The 17,856-nt window shown below is 31.0% G+C and overlaps 1 protein-coding gene across 5 annotated transcripts in view; it reads left to right on the forward strand.

Moving 5' to 3' along the window:
* The first annotated feature begins 8,294 nt into the window (after positions 1–8,294).
* Positions 8,295–17,856, forward strand: part of LOC105202902 (tight junction protein ZO-2) — a 54,564-nt gene continuing 45,002 nt past the window's right edge. The window contains exons 1-2 of one of the 5 annotated variants that reach the window (XM_039446898.1): positions 8,295–8,585; positions 9,612–10,030. In XM_039446898.1, the coding sequence (XP_039302832.1) occupies positions 9,854–10,030 (177 nt within the window). In that variant the 5' untranslated portion in view covers positions 8,295–8,585; positions 9,612–9,853. Of the gene's footprint in view, positions 10,031–17,856 lie in introns of all 5 variants that reach the window. The other 4 variants (XM_039446899.1, XM_039446900.1, XM_039446897.1 and 1 more) reach the window with 4 other exon arrangements.

Here is a 17,856-nt window from a genome sequence, read left to right on the forward strand (position 1 = left end):
TTTCATCGAAGCAAGTTATACGTTTGTTCGCACAAAATCGCGTTCGTTGGATTTAATTTTATATGTTGGATTTATCTCGGCAGCAGCTATCCCAAAATAATACATAAAAATACAAAGTTTTATTGAAAAAAATAAATACAACTTTAATAGATAACTGTTTTAGTTACTTAAATTATTTTTAGTTGCGTTAGAATGTTAAATGGAATGTTACATCTTTTAATGTATTGATGATAACTGTTATCATAAAATGAGGTCATTGACTTTAGAACACGTGTAAGGTTATTGCGATCACTACAAAAAAAAACGTAAGGCTAACAATTTTTTTCAATATAAAAATCGAGACTTGTGAAAATGTATAACGGAAAGTAATGCGGCAAATCAAAATTTTTTTTTAAATTCTTTTTTTTTTATAGCAGATTCTCATATAAGAAATTTACTTTGCACTTTTTATTCCATTCATTCGTAAAAAATTGTTTTCTTTTCAGTTATATTAGCATTTTTTGGAATTCTTTGTTAGCAAAAAGTTTTATGTTAATCGGAAATATTTAAAGTTGTAAATACATCTCCGTTTAACCTGTTTTGAGAGTCTTGAGAAAATGTTTGCGAATAGAAGTGAAATTAGTAACATTCCTTACGCACGACGAGAGGTCAAAAGAGAAACATGCGAGTGAAGAACAAATCTTACTTGTGTCTAGAAAGTCACCGTTTAAGAGTTTAAAGAACTCCTTTATTTGTTTCGAGCTGTTCGGTTATTCATAGAGTTTAGAGTTTACGAGAAGGAATATTTATGCACTTTTTGAATTATATTAAACTTTTGTTTGCTGCTATATTGCGATAATTTAATATAATTTTTATTGAAGTGCACAGCTCGAGGCAATAACTATTATCAATTCGAATATTCTTCAAACCGTGAGAATAATGTTCAACACTAAAATAGATTAACTTTTCAATTCGAATTCTTTAAATTTTTATTTTATTTCATGGACCGCATTGTATTATTGTTTTATTTGTTAGTAATTTATTTTTCACCATTTTATTATTTATTATGTATTTATTTACTCATTTATTGGTTTGTTCATCTCGAAAATTTACATTGAAGGCTCAAAATGGGATTTTGTGATTTGCAATGATTAACCAGGTTACCATGAATAACATACTCGTATTTTTAAGTTTTACTGATGAAAGCTCTGTGTAGTAAGAAACGCGTTTGAATGTATACATAACTAATTTTATTCCAGTTTTATAATTGATAATAATTTAACAAATTTTTTCAAATTATATTATTGGGCGAAATAAAAACTGCTCGTTAAAGACTTAATTGTCTATCTTCATTGGATTAACTTTAATCTTGATTTAATTTAATCTTCATCCTTTTCCAATTTTTATATTCTGGAAGAACGTGGAAAATAAATTAAACCGAGATTTTAAATTCTATATTGGTAGAGAGAAGTGGACGTAGCAAAAAATTTATCTAACAAAAATTACATGATATAGAAGAACATGAGAATTATTCTATAGCATTATGATAGATTTTTTTTTCGGTGAAAAAACTTTGAATGTCTGATTCAACTTTGTTTTCTTTTAATGGAATAATATAGTTTTTTTTACATAATATAATTTTTCTGGCATATATAAAGTAGAATTATTAAAAAATCAATAGTTTCTGACATATCTCATATTTAATTTTAGCATATTTTGGTAGTAGATGTTTCGTAAACTTTACTATTCATTTTGTGACAAACTGTACTTTAATAGTTTTACGCACAAAACAACGAGATGAATTACTTGGTGTAAAGAAAACACATAGTGTCGTTTTTTTTTTAAAGATATGTATTTGCAAATTATAGTATGGTTTCGAAGATATTTAAAATTATAATAATAATTGTTTCATCTTTCATATATCACGCAGAATTGATTTGTAAGAAATATAATAGGGACGCATGAAAAAAATAAGCTATTAAATTTATATAAAAAGAATTCAGAATTCTTAATTTTATTTACAAATAAATATATATTATAATGCATTGTTACGAACCGAATGACTATTAATAACCAAATAGTTGTTTAGTTCGTACAGAATTTTTATCTTTATATTTAGAGTGTAAACGCACAAAATGTGCTTGTTATTTTCCCTGTTTAACGCCAGACGAATATATATTACTCACACGGAGGACTAAGCCGAAAGCTAAATATGAAATTAAGACGCAGACATTAGGAATCATAACTTGATTGTCCGCTTTCGCAAGACAAGGCTCTGCTAAAGAAGACAAAGATGTACATTACCGTGGGAGTATTATGTTTTTAAAATATATATATCGTATATTCCACTTTCATGCTTTAATTCAAAGTACAGCAATATTTACGCTTTAATATTTCGTTAAAGAAAGTATGAGATTTAACATGCACTTGACATTTATATTTAATATTTATATCTCAATGGACACATTGTGTAAATATTGTGTAATAATTGTGTCATGAAAGAAAATTTTGCAATAATTGCCCTAAGATGATTCACCATAAGGCAGCAGTTTTATTGGAATAAAATTTTTAGATGTTTATCAAAAATTAGACAAATCTAAATTTTAAGTATAAATATTTTGTAATTATTTAAAAAAACTATTTAAATTATTATTTAAAATATATATCGTGTTGATTATGTGTGTAATACTTTAAATTACAATGTCTCAACATCATAATTTAGAAATAATTACGCATTTTTGTAAACATGTATGTGGATTAATTATATTTCTAAATGTTTTGTACATAATACATTTGAAACATTTCTTTTTACGTATTAAACAATTTCTTTTCAAAATTAATTTTGCAAATATACTATAGAAACGATTCGCATATCGTTGTAGTTTTGCCAAAATGTTACTTTGAAATTAATTGAGCAAATCAATACATCTACATTAATTTTCGTAATTATACTTAATTGAAAATTATAATTTTCATACAGAATTTTGTATTTAATAAACGTTCTATCGAAGTATTATATATACAATTTATATTCGAAAATGCCTCTTTATACTTTAATAAATTAATAACAAAAGCGAATATTAAAAAGTGTCATTTATAAATAGACACGATTTACGCAAGTACCCATTTATTTTTGCAGCAATATTGCACCTCCAACGAAATCCGTCCGTTAATTTTTTTATCTCATTTATTAGCTTCATAATTAATTTTTATTGTACATCTATCCTCGCAATTTTTCTTTATCACATCGCCATTTCGCAAGATTGATGATGAAAGTGCTTAATGTGAGAGAAAAGCTACAAAGTAAGCGTAAATGTGTACGCAACATAAATAAGCCTCTATTTAAGCCAATCTATGTAATGACAAATGTGTCAATATATACTTCTGATGGGCGTTGTCGGCGATGAGATATCGCATCATTATCTCATTACATTATAGCGGTCCATATTTGTCGCCATTGACGCACAGACTGTCGTACGTAAATGATGCAATACCATACTTACATCTCTCGCGCCTTAAAAATAAAAATCGTTATTCAATTATTCTTTGTCCATTCTGTCTCTATATGCAGTGTCCTTGTATTTCTGAGAAACATACGAGCTTGGGGTCGATTGCTTAAATAACAATGTTAAAACATATAGTTTTTGAGCTTTGATGAAGGAAAAAAAAATTTTTTCAACTTGGGTTCTAAAGCAGACGATAGAAATATAATTGCCGTTTAATTTGCAGGAGGTCTACTTTCGATAGCGTTTGAATAGTCAGTTTGAATCCTGATCATTAACATTTTTAGGCCCGGGTTTTCATTATCTGGTTAACTTGTAGTTAAACTTAACCTGATGTTTCAACCAATGAGCTTCACCTATGGCATCATCATGAGTGAGGTTAGGTTTAACCACAAGTTAACCGGATAATGAAAACCCGGGCCTTAATGGGAGTAATTAATGAAACTATACGTGGCTCAACGTTCGACGGGACTTGTGTACTATCCCGTACATTTTCCATTGCATTGTAAACGCTTTTACCTTCAATTCTGCGAAGGCAACGTGTGATAAAGAAGATATGATAGGAGTAAAACGGTACGTTCACCTGTAAAGTCTAATTATAACGCTACACATTCGTTTTTTTTTACGTCATTCTTAAATACATATGTAAAAGTGCGAAAGCACATGCTTTTGTTGCATGTTTTGTATAATGAAAGTTAAAGTGAAGTGTGAAGGCTATACAAACACATCCCGTCTTATCTATATCTTCGAGTTAGTATACTCCACTGCTTACACACAGATCCAGTTGTCTGAAACCACCAAAACACAGACTTTATTGATCTTATTGTTAACGTAAAAGAGCAAAGGTTGAATGATGCAAAGAGAACGATTGCACAAATATGCAATTTGCAGTGTATGACGTAGAGTTTACTAGTAAGTATGAAGTTCATGGTCTTTATTAAGATAAATATAACTATTTAAAGGCAGTTTGTTAATCTATTTAAAAGAAATTTGTTAATTAATTGAAAGAAATTTATTAAGCCATTTAAAAAGAATTCGTTAATCGATAACCGTTGTCAATATTGTCTTTGACAGAAAAAATTACTTATATTATTTATTTTTTCTTAAAATTTAAATCGAACTTTATGGCAATGAAATAAAGGATTATAAAATATACATCTCGTAATATCCACAGTGCACTTATATATGCAATGAAAAGGAATTGATTAAGCCATTTAAGAGGAAATTGTTGTCAATAGTATCTTTGACAGAAAAATCTACTCGTATTATTTCTTTTTCCTTGAAATTTAAATCGAACTTTGTGGCAATAAAAAAAAGAATTATAGAATATAAATCTCCAAATATACACAATACACTTATATATGCAATAAAAAGGAATTGATTAAAATTAAGCCATTTAAAAAGAATTTGTTAATCGATAATTGTTGTCAATAATGTCTTTGACAGAAAAAACTACTTATATTTTTTTCCCTTAAAATTTAAATTGAATTTTATGGCAATGAAGGAAAGGATTATAAAATATAAATCTCGTAATATGCACAATGCACTTACATATGCAATATATATATGTAAAAATATAATTGTAGAGAAAGAGCAAGTAGGAATAATGCTAATAATCATAGAAAATTATTTACTATGATTGGGAAAACGATGGAGTATCAAATATTCTTAATATCAAGTAAGAACAATATCATTAAAAAATTAAGAAAAATATTATAAACTTCTGTGCAAATTTTTTTAGAAAAAACGTAAGCCATAAAACAAAATATTAGGCGTATCGTATAAAACTCTGCAAACATTAATCGTGCGATTGATTAGTAGATCTTAACGTTATCAACAAATGTAGAGTAGGCTATGTGCAGAATGATTAAAATGATACAGTTTACAGATAGTCAACATTCGCGTTCTCATTAGATTACAATGCTGAAGAAGGAAGAAAGATGACGTACATTAATATTAACTCTAATCTGTGATATTTTTACACTTTAAGCCCTTCGATATTAATGTTGCCCGTCCATTTAATTAATTATCTAGCAAGAATTTATGGCAAAAAATTTTCAATATTGTCCATACATAATATTCATGTGTTATTCGTCTGACTTGATCGTTAATTAAATAATCAAATCTTTTATAAAAATTGTGACAATATGCCAAGAATGAATCTGTGAAGTTATTTAGAACGCTTATTTAGAGCAGCGAACCGCATCTTTCGAAGTTGAACGGACAGAGAAACAAAGCTAAAATCGGGCGCTAAGTTGACGTTTTCGGTAGTTTCAATTCCGGAGGAAGTACTTTGTCTTCATTCCTCGCGCATGCAAAGTTCAATACGCGCGTCCTTTAACAGTGCATCCGGTGTAACCGATATCAATGTGGTGGGAAGTGTGATGACCTCATTAATCAAGAATCAAGGTAAACACGATCTTTTGTCTTACATAAAAGGCCTTCGAAGATACCACTGTGTTGAAGAGAGAGGTAGAAGAAAATAGTTATTTATAGTAAAAAAAAGAATAGTTCGAACTAAAAAATATATAAATTATATATAGAATATACACAAAATGTTTATTTTTTCGTGATACTCCGTGACCTATTTTTTTTTAGTTCAATTTTTTGCATAGTTATTTAACCTTCTTTCTCTGTTCCAAAGAAAAAGATTAAAAATAAAAAAAGATGGATTGTTCAAGAAGTTCAGCTGAGAAGAACAGACCTTAGGTAAATGCAAAATCTTGAACTGTTTAAGAATGTGCGTATGCAGGGGACGCAATTTGCTGTATCTTTTCAAGGAAAGAATGTTTTTGCTAAAGTATCTAAAAATTTAAATAGGTACATAGTTGAAAAATTTGTGTAAAATTTAACACAAATATATTGCACCAAGCGGTCCTCTCAAACTTTTGTTATGCAATTTAACCTAACACAAGATAAAGATGTTAGAAAGTATTTAATACAAATATTACGTACGAAATAATCAAAAAAATATTACACTTTGATAAAATTTGGAAATAATTTTTGGAAGGATATTTTTTTCTGCTGAAATAAATATTTATAATATAACGACACGTTGCATTTATTTATTTATCTTAAAACGAAACTACATTTCGAAACTACATTATTTTCATGTTATTTGTTTGTTCACTGATAAATAGTGTTTGACACTAAAAATGTTGAATATCAATTTAACACAAAATATTTAAATAATATAATCACATTACGTAAAATTAACACACTTGAAACTTCAATATGAAACATTTAAACATCGTTCTTAACTTAAATATATATTTTCTCCAATGTACATACAGATTTGAAAATTATTAAAATTATCCAAACAATTGAAACGCTCAAATCTGATGATAGTGCTATTAAAATTTAAACATTTTAACAACTAGTTTGAACGTCCGTATAGTTTTTTTGATGGTTCAACAAGAATATTTCTATCTTTGCACACACACATACACTGTTGGAAAATTTGTATATTTTGTGAAAAAAATCTGCTAGTTAAAGATTTTGTGTTAAATAATGAACATATTCATGCGTAAATTTAACACATGTCTGCTATGTCAATTGAGATTAACAGATATTGAATATAGAAATGTGAAAGTGATTTAAAAAATATGTCAATGTAACGCATGCATTTTAAATACGTGCAGATTGTGTTACTTTAACATGTTTTTTAAATCATTCTTATAATTTTAGATTTTGTACCTGTGAAAATTTACAGAACAAGAGTGTTGATGTTATACTATAACAGAAGTGGGGATAATTGTGCCATACTTTTTTACTATTCTTCTATTAATTTTATCATGAAAATTATTTTAGTTGTACACACAAATAGCTTCAAATTACGATCAAGATTACATTTCTTTTTTGTTGAAATATTAACATTAATGTTATCGTTTAACGCAAAATTTTGAGTGGACCGTTTGGGACATGTGATTAAATTTAAAATAATTGTTCCAACTGCATAGTATAAAACATTTTATATTTATATTTTGATCCTTGTTGAAATTTTCAAGCCTATTTAAGTTATTCGAATGTTAATTTAACATAATGCACTCTTGAAATATTTTGTATTAATTTGATACTCAAATTTCTTTGTGTTAAAGTAAAAATAATATAGTTTTAAAATGTAAATTCTAATAAATGACCAAAACGTACATGTTAATTTAATATCTAACAAACGTTAATTAATATCAAAAAAATAATATTAATTAATATTATAGTTGTATTATATCATATTATAAGTGTTAATGTTACTGAAGTGATGTGCTTCCAAATTGTGCCAGTATTACATTTGTCGTGTTAATTTTTTACATATGACACTCGTGTTACTTTTTAACACATTCACCTTGTGTTAAATTAATACCAACAATTTTTTGGAGTGAATTGTTTTCGTGACTCGCGTTACACACACACACACACACACATACACACACACGCACACACGCACGCACGCACGCACGCACACGCACACACACGCACGCACACAAACACACACACGCGCGCGTCCGCGCGCGTATGTGTGTGTGTAAAATTTAACACACAAGTTTTTCAACTGCGTAGTTAAATTTTCATATACTTGAGCAAAACTATTCTTTTCGTGTTGATAGCAAGAAATCACTGAAATAATATCCGCCGCGGAATATCACGCGGGAATTGAGAAACGTTGCACGTCGAGAAGCGAGCGAGGAGCCAGAGAGATTATCCGGCCGCGCAACTTAATTTGCCAGCCGGCGGCGCGGGCTAACGCTGAGTGTATTCGTGCTCAACTCTTTCCGCGTTACGGAAGCGCGGCGGCGGACGTGCGGAGCTTCGATCGATCGAACGTCATCCGCGACCAAGTTTGCGATGGAAATCACGGGGGGATTCCGGAGACTCACTACTAATCTGGTGCCGGAATGCTGCGTGTCGACGATAAGCCATGAGCCGCCCCCGTCGCACATGGCGCATCGCGATGAGTAATGCTTTCGTGTAAACGCGACGACGGCTACGGTTTAGTGATTTGTCGTGCTTCGTTCGAGTGCATCGAGCACTCTCGATTCCCGCGTTTTCAGTTTTTACGCGAATTTGCATCAATCTCATTCTCGATTTCGAAGCGAATCAGCATCTCAGGTAGGATGCAAAGTCATAATAAGATCAAAAGAAGTCATTTCAGGACAGATCATTATGATCATTATTATTTTACTTGATCATTTGACGAGTTAGTATAGTTTTGTGATGAATTCTCGATACAGCAATAATTTTTTATTTTTTGCAACAAATTCTTTCAGAAGGGAAGGGATTCTCACATTTTGATGCATTGCTTGCTAGCATCATACTATTATTAAATTGATTTTCAATTTAATATCGTGGTATTACTAATTCTTGCTCAACTTGGAATTGTGTTTTAAAACCGGAAAGTTATTCGGCGCGCAGTTTCGTGAATTTGAAAAAAATTATATATTATAGAATCACTCAATAAATATCAGTATTTAGATCTAGCTACGAACTATAAGGTTTTTCGTTTATTATTTAATAATTTTTTAGTTACAAAGTCATTTTTAAATAATTGTCATATCAAGAATTCACAAAATCATCATCAAAGGTGTGTCGAGTAAGGTCATGATTTTATTTAAACGACTTCTACTTGATGTTATCTTGATTTTATTGTGATTTTGTGATTCTAACTGCACAATTGGAAAACTTGTGTTAAATTTATCATAAATCACATGTCCCAAATTTTTTGTTAATTTAACATAATCTGGATGTGTCAAATGATAACATCAATGCGTTAATATTTCAACAAAAAAAAAGTGTAATCTTGATCGCAATTTGAAATTACTTGAGTGTGTAATTAACATTATTTTTATGATGAAATTAACAGAAGAATAGTAAAAAAGTATAACACAGTTACAGTGTAACATCAACACTTTCTTTTTTATAAATTTTAACAGATACAAAATGTAAAATTATAAAAATGATTCAAAAAATATGTTAAAGTAACACAATCTGCATGTATTTGAAATACATTGACATATTTTTTAAATCACTTTCACATTTCTACATTTTATATCTGTCGAGTTTAGTTAACGTAGCAGACATGTGTTAAATTTACACATGAATACGTTCATTACTTAAAACAAGAATTTTAACCATCAGATTTCTTCACGAAAGTACACAAATTTTCCAACAGCGCGGGATAACTTTCACGCGAACTGTCATCAATCATCTTCGATCGCAAGGCGTAGAATTCGCTTAGAATTTCCCGGCCAACTGAATCTTACGTAATCAGTCACGCGCGTCGTTATTTTATAAAAAAACGTAAATAATTGTCCTCGATGGTGATTGCTTCGTCGGCGCTCGAGTAAGGCGGCACCCAGACGGTCTAACGAGTCACCGGGATGAAGATCTTCCGCAAGATCTTTCGAGGTAAAAAGAAGAAGCACGTTGTGAGCAAGAGGACGCGGCGAGCCACGTCAAGAAACTCGAGCAGAACGCGCGACGCGTACTTGCTGAAAGACGATTTCCTCTTCGGCGCCAATACGCGCCGTTCGAAACCGTATCGACGTAAACACAAGGTACGTGCGAAGAAACGAGGACGGAGTCTCTCGATGTGTCAGCGCTTAAGTCAGCGCATACATTGAGAAAAGATGTGTTAACTTGACTATATTTTCCACTCGTTTAAATTTTTATGTATTTCAAATTAGAACTGTGTTTTAAGATCGACAAATGATCGGCGCGCAGTTTGCGTGAAATATATATACGCGGAGGGAATTTTATGAAAAGTTTATCCTGAAAATCGTGATATTTATAGAAACATTATATTTATTAATTAATTTTATGCGATTTTCTCTGATTTATTAATCCGTGCTACACATATTTTATATTTTAGTACAGTAAAATGTAAAATACTTTTGATCGTTTTACCCGTATAGTTAAATTTCAATGATTTTAAAATGACAAATAATTTATGATCTTTTATTGTTTCAAGTGCAATGCAAATGCAAAACTGTAGTAAGCATGTACGTCTCATATAAATTTTACAATGCAGCATAATATTTCAATGTGATTTAGTTGCTCAGGATAATTTTGCAGCCTGGTAATTGATAAGCAGACTGTTTGTAAATTGACAATCTACAACACGTTTATTAATAGCAGAAATGACGTAGCACGTAAGACAGAAAAGACTTGTGAATCAGAAGATCTCGGGTTCTAATTCTACTGCGATAAGCGTGTTTTCCAAAAAGATGATGTGTGTACATATAACGTTAAATACGTAATCATATAAAGGCAGATTTCATTATGATTATATATAATTATTTTTTATGAAATGTTATCTTGATTTATAAAAAATTAATCTTAAATTTTACAATGTTGCATGGTAATTTTTATTAAGCAGTTTATAAAATGTCTTTTGTATATTTTAAAAATTTCTGTCTTTAAACACAAAAATATATATATATGAATTTTAAAGTAAATATTACTTATTTCAAATGTTTCAGAAATTTATAAATTTACAAATTTATCATAAGTTTATCATAAATGCAGCCAACTTATTTAAAATATATTTTAAATTCTAATAATTTATTACTTTAATCAAGAATATTAAGCTAAAACAAAAATTCAATTTGCTTATGTATTCTGACTTTTTTCGATACAATTTTACAATATATAATTTTAAATTATTATATCTTTGAAAGAGTCTAAATTCTTTCGGTTTATAGTAATGTTCTTTTTTAATTTGTATATTTTAATATAATTACCAAGAAAATACTATTCATTAAAGATTAAAAAAAAAAAAAAAATTATAAATTGAGTAACAACTTTCTTTTTAGCAAAAGAATTACATTTTTCTATATGCACTCATAATATTTAATAATAATATTTATTGCAAAGAGAAAGTTGTCCCTTATCATCACGAGAAGAAATTTAACTAAACTCGAAATTTTAACCAAATCGAATTTTAGCCAAGTCAAATTTTAGGCAACTAACAATTTTTTTTCAATAATCTAAATCACTTATCGGTTATAAATTATATTTATCCGGTTTTAAGACACCACGAACCCCTGTGCGACGAGAGAGGGAAAGAGACGCGTTTCCCAGGCGATGAGAGAACGCATTTTTGCTCATACGGGATTCCTAGTCACACGCATCGCTCTCAAAACACGGGGCGTAACGTTCCTCCCGAGAACAGGTGTTGAAACCGCCGCGGTAAAATTCCTCCATATGAATCTATTACATCTCTGCGGTGAACTGAAGAGCGTTCGAGAAACGGTGTGGTTTGCGCGACAACGGCCACGCATCTATGTCGCAATATCGGTACATGCGTGCGTAGCGTTGCGTGAACCGGGGGACTGTCCGACTATTTTCCGGCGTTCCTATTCTTTTCCGTAACTTCCGCTGGATTTGCTGTATTTGCGTAGTCAATGAAGATAACGTGCCTTCTCTATTAATCCGTGTCCATTATTTATAACACGTTTATTAATCGCATTTTTATTACGTCGCGTTCAACCTTTTCTCCAAGTGCACGCTCTATCTAGAGCGTGTTTGCAGCTAAACACGCTAATCTGCCAGTTTCTTAACACGAACGAGGCATTTATCATGAAAACGAGGTGAGGTGAGACTCAGACAGCCGCGTTTGGTGTTAAATGTGCGGCGAAATGCGAGTCGCGCTTTTTCCGCGCTATACGTTGCGCGTGTCAGAGCGAACTCGCGGCTGTAATTTCACGGGAAGTGACCGCATAATCTGGCGCGTGCGCGCGCGCGCACGCACCTACAGTTACACACGCGCACACACGCGCGCACACACACGCGCGCATACACACGCGCGCACACACACGCGCGCGCGCGCGGACGCGCAGGATACTAGACGCGTACTTGTATGTTGAATTGCACGGCAATTATCGTCCGCCGGTTTTATACGCCCTTCCTTTTCACAGAGCGGTCCACAAAACACGTTGTGGGCATATCTTTGCGTAGCGAAGGCAAGAGATCCCAAAAAGAGCACACATATTTAATTACGGCCGTTCTTTTCCGGTATGGAATTCATTACGCAAGTCCGAGCCCAAATAGATGTTTATTTGTTTTAATGCGTCTGCAATCAGAGATATCCGTTTTTATATTGTATGAATATCCTTCTAACGCGTGTTGGGCTCAGATAACTTAAAATTTATCTAAATAAGATAAGATAAAGATAAGATGAATTACGTATAAATGTTTCTTACATAAGATAAAGATGAATTAATTTTCGTTTATCTAGATAAAAGATAAAAAAATTTATAGGTTTATCTAGATAATTTTCAGATAATATCGTTATTAAACAAAAAAACAATTAGGATATAAAATATGTTTATACTTATATTTCTAAACTAATATTTTTAAAAACAAATCTTTTAAATAATTATACTAACAAAAAATATTTCTCATTAAATTTAATCATTATGCAAATAAAAATCAAAATTAAAAATAGAAAAACTATATAAATATAAATCCCATTATATAACAAGTGACAAAAGTTTTTGGAACTTTTCGAATTTACAGTTTTAGAGAAATTTTTATATTGCATTACTGTTGATCTGAACAATGTTTCGATATATATTGCCAGTAAAAATCGAATTATATATCTATAGATTTTCAGTACTGGCAATAAATTTTGCTATCTTGAAAAAATCTGTTAGAATAAATTATAACTTGGAAGCTGAGGCTAAAGACTGTACTTCATTTTCGTTATTTGCAGTATCTCAGATAATTTAGAAAGATATTTCTTTTATCTAAGATAAAGATAAAGATAACGTACAATATAATAATCTAAATAAAGATGCGGCTATTTCTTTATCTACATGATTATCTAGACAATTTTATATAGATAACGCCAAACACTGCTTCTAACACATAAAGATATTCTACTGCTAAAAAAAGCGTATGCAGTGTACGTTTCTTCTTTTAAATAAGAGTTATGTTTAATAAAGAATATTTTCTTGATAATAGTTGTAAAATATATACATCATAAATAGAAAAACTCATTATTATATATTATTAAACACTAAAAAAACACTTTATACTCTTTCAAAAAATATAAAATTTTATCGAAGAAAAATTCGACTAAAAACAAAATGAAAAACTTTTGTTTCAACTTAATATTTCTGATATTAAATTACTAACAATAAGATTCAGAACATATTTTAAAAAAATTTGATACTTATGATAGATTTGCGAATATATGAATTTATACAACACCTGAAAGAATACAAGATTAATATTTGTTTAATTTAAGCAATTTTACAGTACGTATTTTTTGTGTGTAGATATTCAAAATTAACACAAAGGAAATGTCGTATGTCGAATGAGAAGAAGCAATATGAGAACAATAATAGGGTTACCGCGATTTAATAAATACGACATAAGTAAACCTGAATAGAACAGTAGCTCATATTTTGGAGTTTGGATTAATTATGTATAATATTATAAAAATATCCAGAAAGGAAATATACCTAACCTAGTATCGGAATATGCATTCTACATTTCCCAACTTTCCAACGACAGCACAGCAATAATTACCGCGCTTTTACCTTGTTAACACTTTCAACACCGCTTCTTTCCACTATCGGAAATTTGTATACATATAATCGTTAAAAGTAAATAAAAGGTATTCAAATAATCGATGAAATAATTGAAAAATCCATCTCGAATTCTGCATTAAAAAAATTATTATTTTGCAGAAATATTTAAAATTTTAAAATAGCTATTTAAAAACATTTAAAATTTTTAGCTAGGTACAAATTTAAAATTAATTTTGTTAGATCATTAAAATAATTACATGTACGACACGTTCAAGCATAATGATAATGTTGCAAAAAATTTTTTGGCAACCGGTCTGAGTGTCCTACATATGGTAATTATTTTAATGGGGTCGGAGTCCAACAAAATTATTTTCAGATCTACCTAAGTTTTTAGATTATTTCAACAAAACAGTTTTTCCATGTGTAACAGTTGTAAGCAAAGTATTGCTCACAATTAAATAATTACTACACAGATTTTTGTGCCTATGAAGGAGCTTTGATTAATTCTGCTTGCACTCCTTTTTACGCACGGAAGTTCTAAAAGAAATCGAAATAATGTAAAAAATATCGAAAACGGAGTATGGAGGAAGAGGAAACTGTTGGCGTGTCATTCCTACTTACCTGCACAATGATCGCGACTGTGTTGGCTAGCACATGCGCTACCAATCGCATTAAATGTGCAGGTAAACGAACGGGCAAGTGAAAATGCGGGGAGGTCAGAGTGACATGTATACAATGTGTCCCGGTATCTTCGAACGTGAGGAAAAATTCCGTCTAAAAGGAAGCAAGAAAATAATGCAGAGATTTAAATGCCATGTTATACCGTTAATAGAATAACCGGATTTTAACTTGAAACTAGCTAGATCTTTTTGAGATATTATACGGTTATTTCATAAGCTGGATGAAATTTCAAGATTTCTTAAAACTAGATTTTCGATTTTAAGTATAATATAAAATTATAATGTAAATATCTTTCTCTCTTTCTGCATTTTATTATTTCTTTTAGGGAGTGTCGCACTAGGACAACTTAAAATTATCTAGATAAGGATAAGATAAATCACAAATGTAAATGTATCTTAAACATAAAGATGATTTAATCTTAACTTAGATAGAAGATAAAATTACGTATGGACTTATAGATAATTTTTAAATAATATCGTAATTAAGTAAAAAAAACAATTTTGGATATAAAAACGATATGTTCATATTTTTATTTATAAATATTTATTAAAAACAAAAGTTCTTCAAATAATTTTATCTGAAAAAGAGTATCTTGCTTTATATTTGAATTAATACGCAATGTCAAATTAACTTTAGAACCGATGTATCTTTTTTTTGCCTTCTAACCGAAAATTGGGGTATAATTAAAAGTACCCCATTCTTTATTAAAATGTAAAATGCTTTATGTGTGTTATAAAGATTTAATAATAGGTTAATCCTTTCGTTTTTTAATATAGTAAAAAATGACGTCAATTTTATTAACTAAAAGTCGGAAAAAACGATTTAAAAAGTATCAAAGAAAGTGTCAAAAAAAAAAATGCAAAAATGATTTTTTCCATACTAAAATAGCCAAGTTTTTCCCAATGAACCAATTTCCAAATTTCAAACATGGTTTTAAAGAAGACATATTGGGCTCTAAGAAGAAAAGGAATATATTATATAACTCACATAATAGGGCTGACAAATTCCTTGTGAAAATTTTCGAATTTTGGAACAATTTTTATAATGCACTATTACAGATCTATGTGATTTGGGCTGCATTTTGATTTACACAACCAACTAAAAATTTATAGTTGACGTTACGTATACTATAGATTTTTAATATTGACAATAAATTTTGCAATGTAACCTTGTTGCCACTTTGAAGAATTCTCTTGTCAGGATAAATGTTAACTTAGAGATTAAAGCTAAGGACAATACTTTATTCTCATTATATACGTTATCTTAGATAAAAAAGATAACATTTCTTTTATCTAGCACATGTATTTTATCCAAGATAAAGATAAATAATATACATTATTAGATTCTAGATAAAGTTAAGATGAAACTATTTCTATATCTAGATGATTATCTAGGTAATTTAATGTAGATAACAGAAAACACTGCTTCCAGAAAATGAAATGAAGAACAACGCAACACTAATGCATACGGAATAAATATTTTTCATAATTTTATTTTAAAAAAACGTTTACATTTTATATAAAAAGAACCTATCGTCTATTTATACGTAAATTTATATATAAAATTTTAAAATTGTATAAAAATTACATAATAAATAAATTATACATATTATTAGTTCGATACTTTGAGTCGAACATGGCAATTGGATTAATTTAATTTCAAAATTTATTTCAGCACTATATAAAATTTTCCAAGATTTTTCCTTAATAATTTTAAGGACATCTAATAAGCTTGAATGTTCCTTCAAACTATATGTTTTTTTTTTATAGAGAGGGTAAGTTTACATAATTCGCGCTTAGATTATTCCAATCTAACATAGTAAAACTTCAATGTACGCGAACGTAGGCGCGAAATTGCGGACGTAAGGCGAGAAATTGCGCGTCTAATTACGAGCCGAGGCGCAATTGGCGGCTCATTATTTCCTCACGTTCCTTCGCAGCGCGCTGGGATCCGGTAGGAGCTGGGCACCCGGTATAGGACGAGAGATCTTCAAATACGCACCACGCCCTCGTGTCGCCTTATCTTTCGTCCGGCCGCTAAGGCTGAGGCAGCAACTACCTGCCGCAGGCGGCAGGTACCTAGCTCTCTACCTGGGTCGCGCGCATTCCACAGGAAGGAAATGTCCTCAGGATTGGTCGGAGGCCGAAGTTGGCAATAGATTTTTTGCCCGTAGAAGTTGACGAAAGATTTTCTTTCTTGCTCTCTGCGAGTGACGTTGCACACCTCGGCAAATCGAGCGTGCCCGGTCGTCGTCGTCGCCGTTGTGACTTTCATCGCTTCTTGCATCTCACGCGCTCTCTCGCGCGCGCGCGCGCTCGCTCATTCGCTCGCGAATGTCGCGGCGGATTAAACGCCGCACGATTGTCGCCATGATTTTTGAATTACAACGCTGCGTCGCGTTTTTACATCGGGGAGGAGCAAGGTTTGCCGCGACGTTCGCATTTAACGATTTAATTGCGCGCCCACGCGACCCGCCGCTGATCCGCGAGACGTTGACGCAACCGATTATTCTAAACTGATCAGTAACGATTCTGGGATCCGGTTCTCCTTCTGCGGCACGACGCGCGGCGCAGAATTTTTCTGGATGCTTGAATCATGCGCTGGTCGTGTACGTATTCACGAACGTTTTACATTCCTAAACATTTGCTCGCCGCGACTGCAAGGTTGCTGCCTGCAACATGTTTAAGTGCACTTTATATTTAATCCCGTAATTGAAGGCCTGTGCTCGCGTTTACCTATTTAAATCTTCACTGTCTAGATAATTACGTTATATCGCGATTTTATGCAGAACAGTCTACTTATCTCGATCGTTTTCGGAGAGGAAAATTTCTTTGTCAAGTCCTGCAAAATTTCTTGATTCTACATAATTTTCTTTTGCCAAGGGAGATTAGTTTGAAGAATTAATTAGTGATAAGAGAGAAAAGTGGAGAAGGATAGGATGATAAATTGGGTACAGTTATAAAGGAAATATACTGCGGAAGCTATGGAATAAGAGAGGAGGAGAAAAGACAAAGTAGGAAGGAAGACTGTAGTTTAGAGAATGTAAGGAAAGAGAATAAAATGTATGAAGTTTTATTATGCCAAAGAATGAATGATTACAATTTTCTTTTTTTTAATCACACTTGCTTTTCATTTCTTGTAAACCGCAAGAAATCTGGTAATTA

Source organism: Solenopsis invicta, chromosome 3 (assembly GCF_016802725.1).
Source record: "Solenopsis invicta isolate M01_SB chromosome 3, UNIL_Sinv_3.0, whole genome shotgun sequence".
Taxonomy (NCBI): Eukaryota; Metazoa; Arthropoda; class Insecta; order Hymenoptera; family Formicidae; genus Solenopsis; species Solenopsis invicta.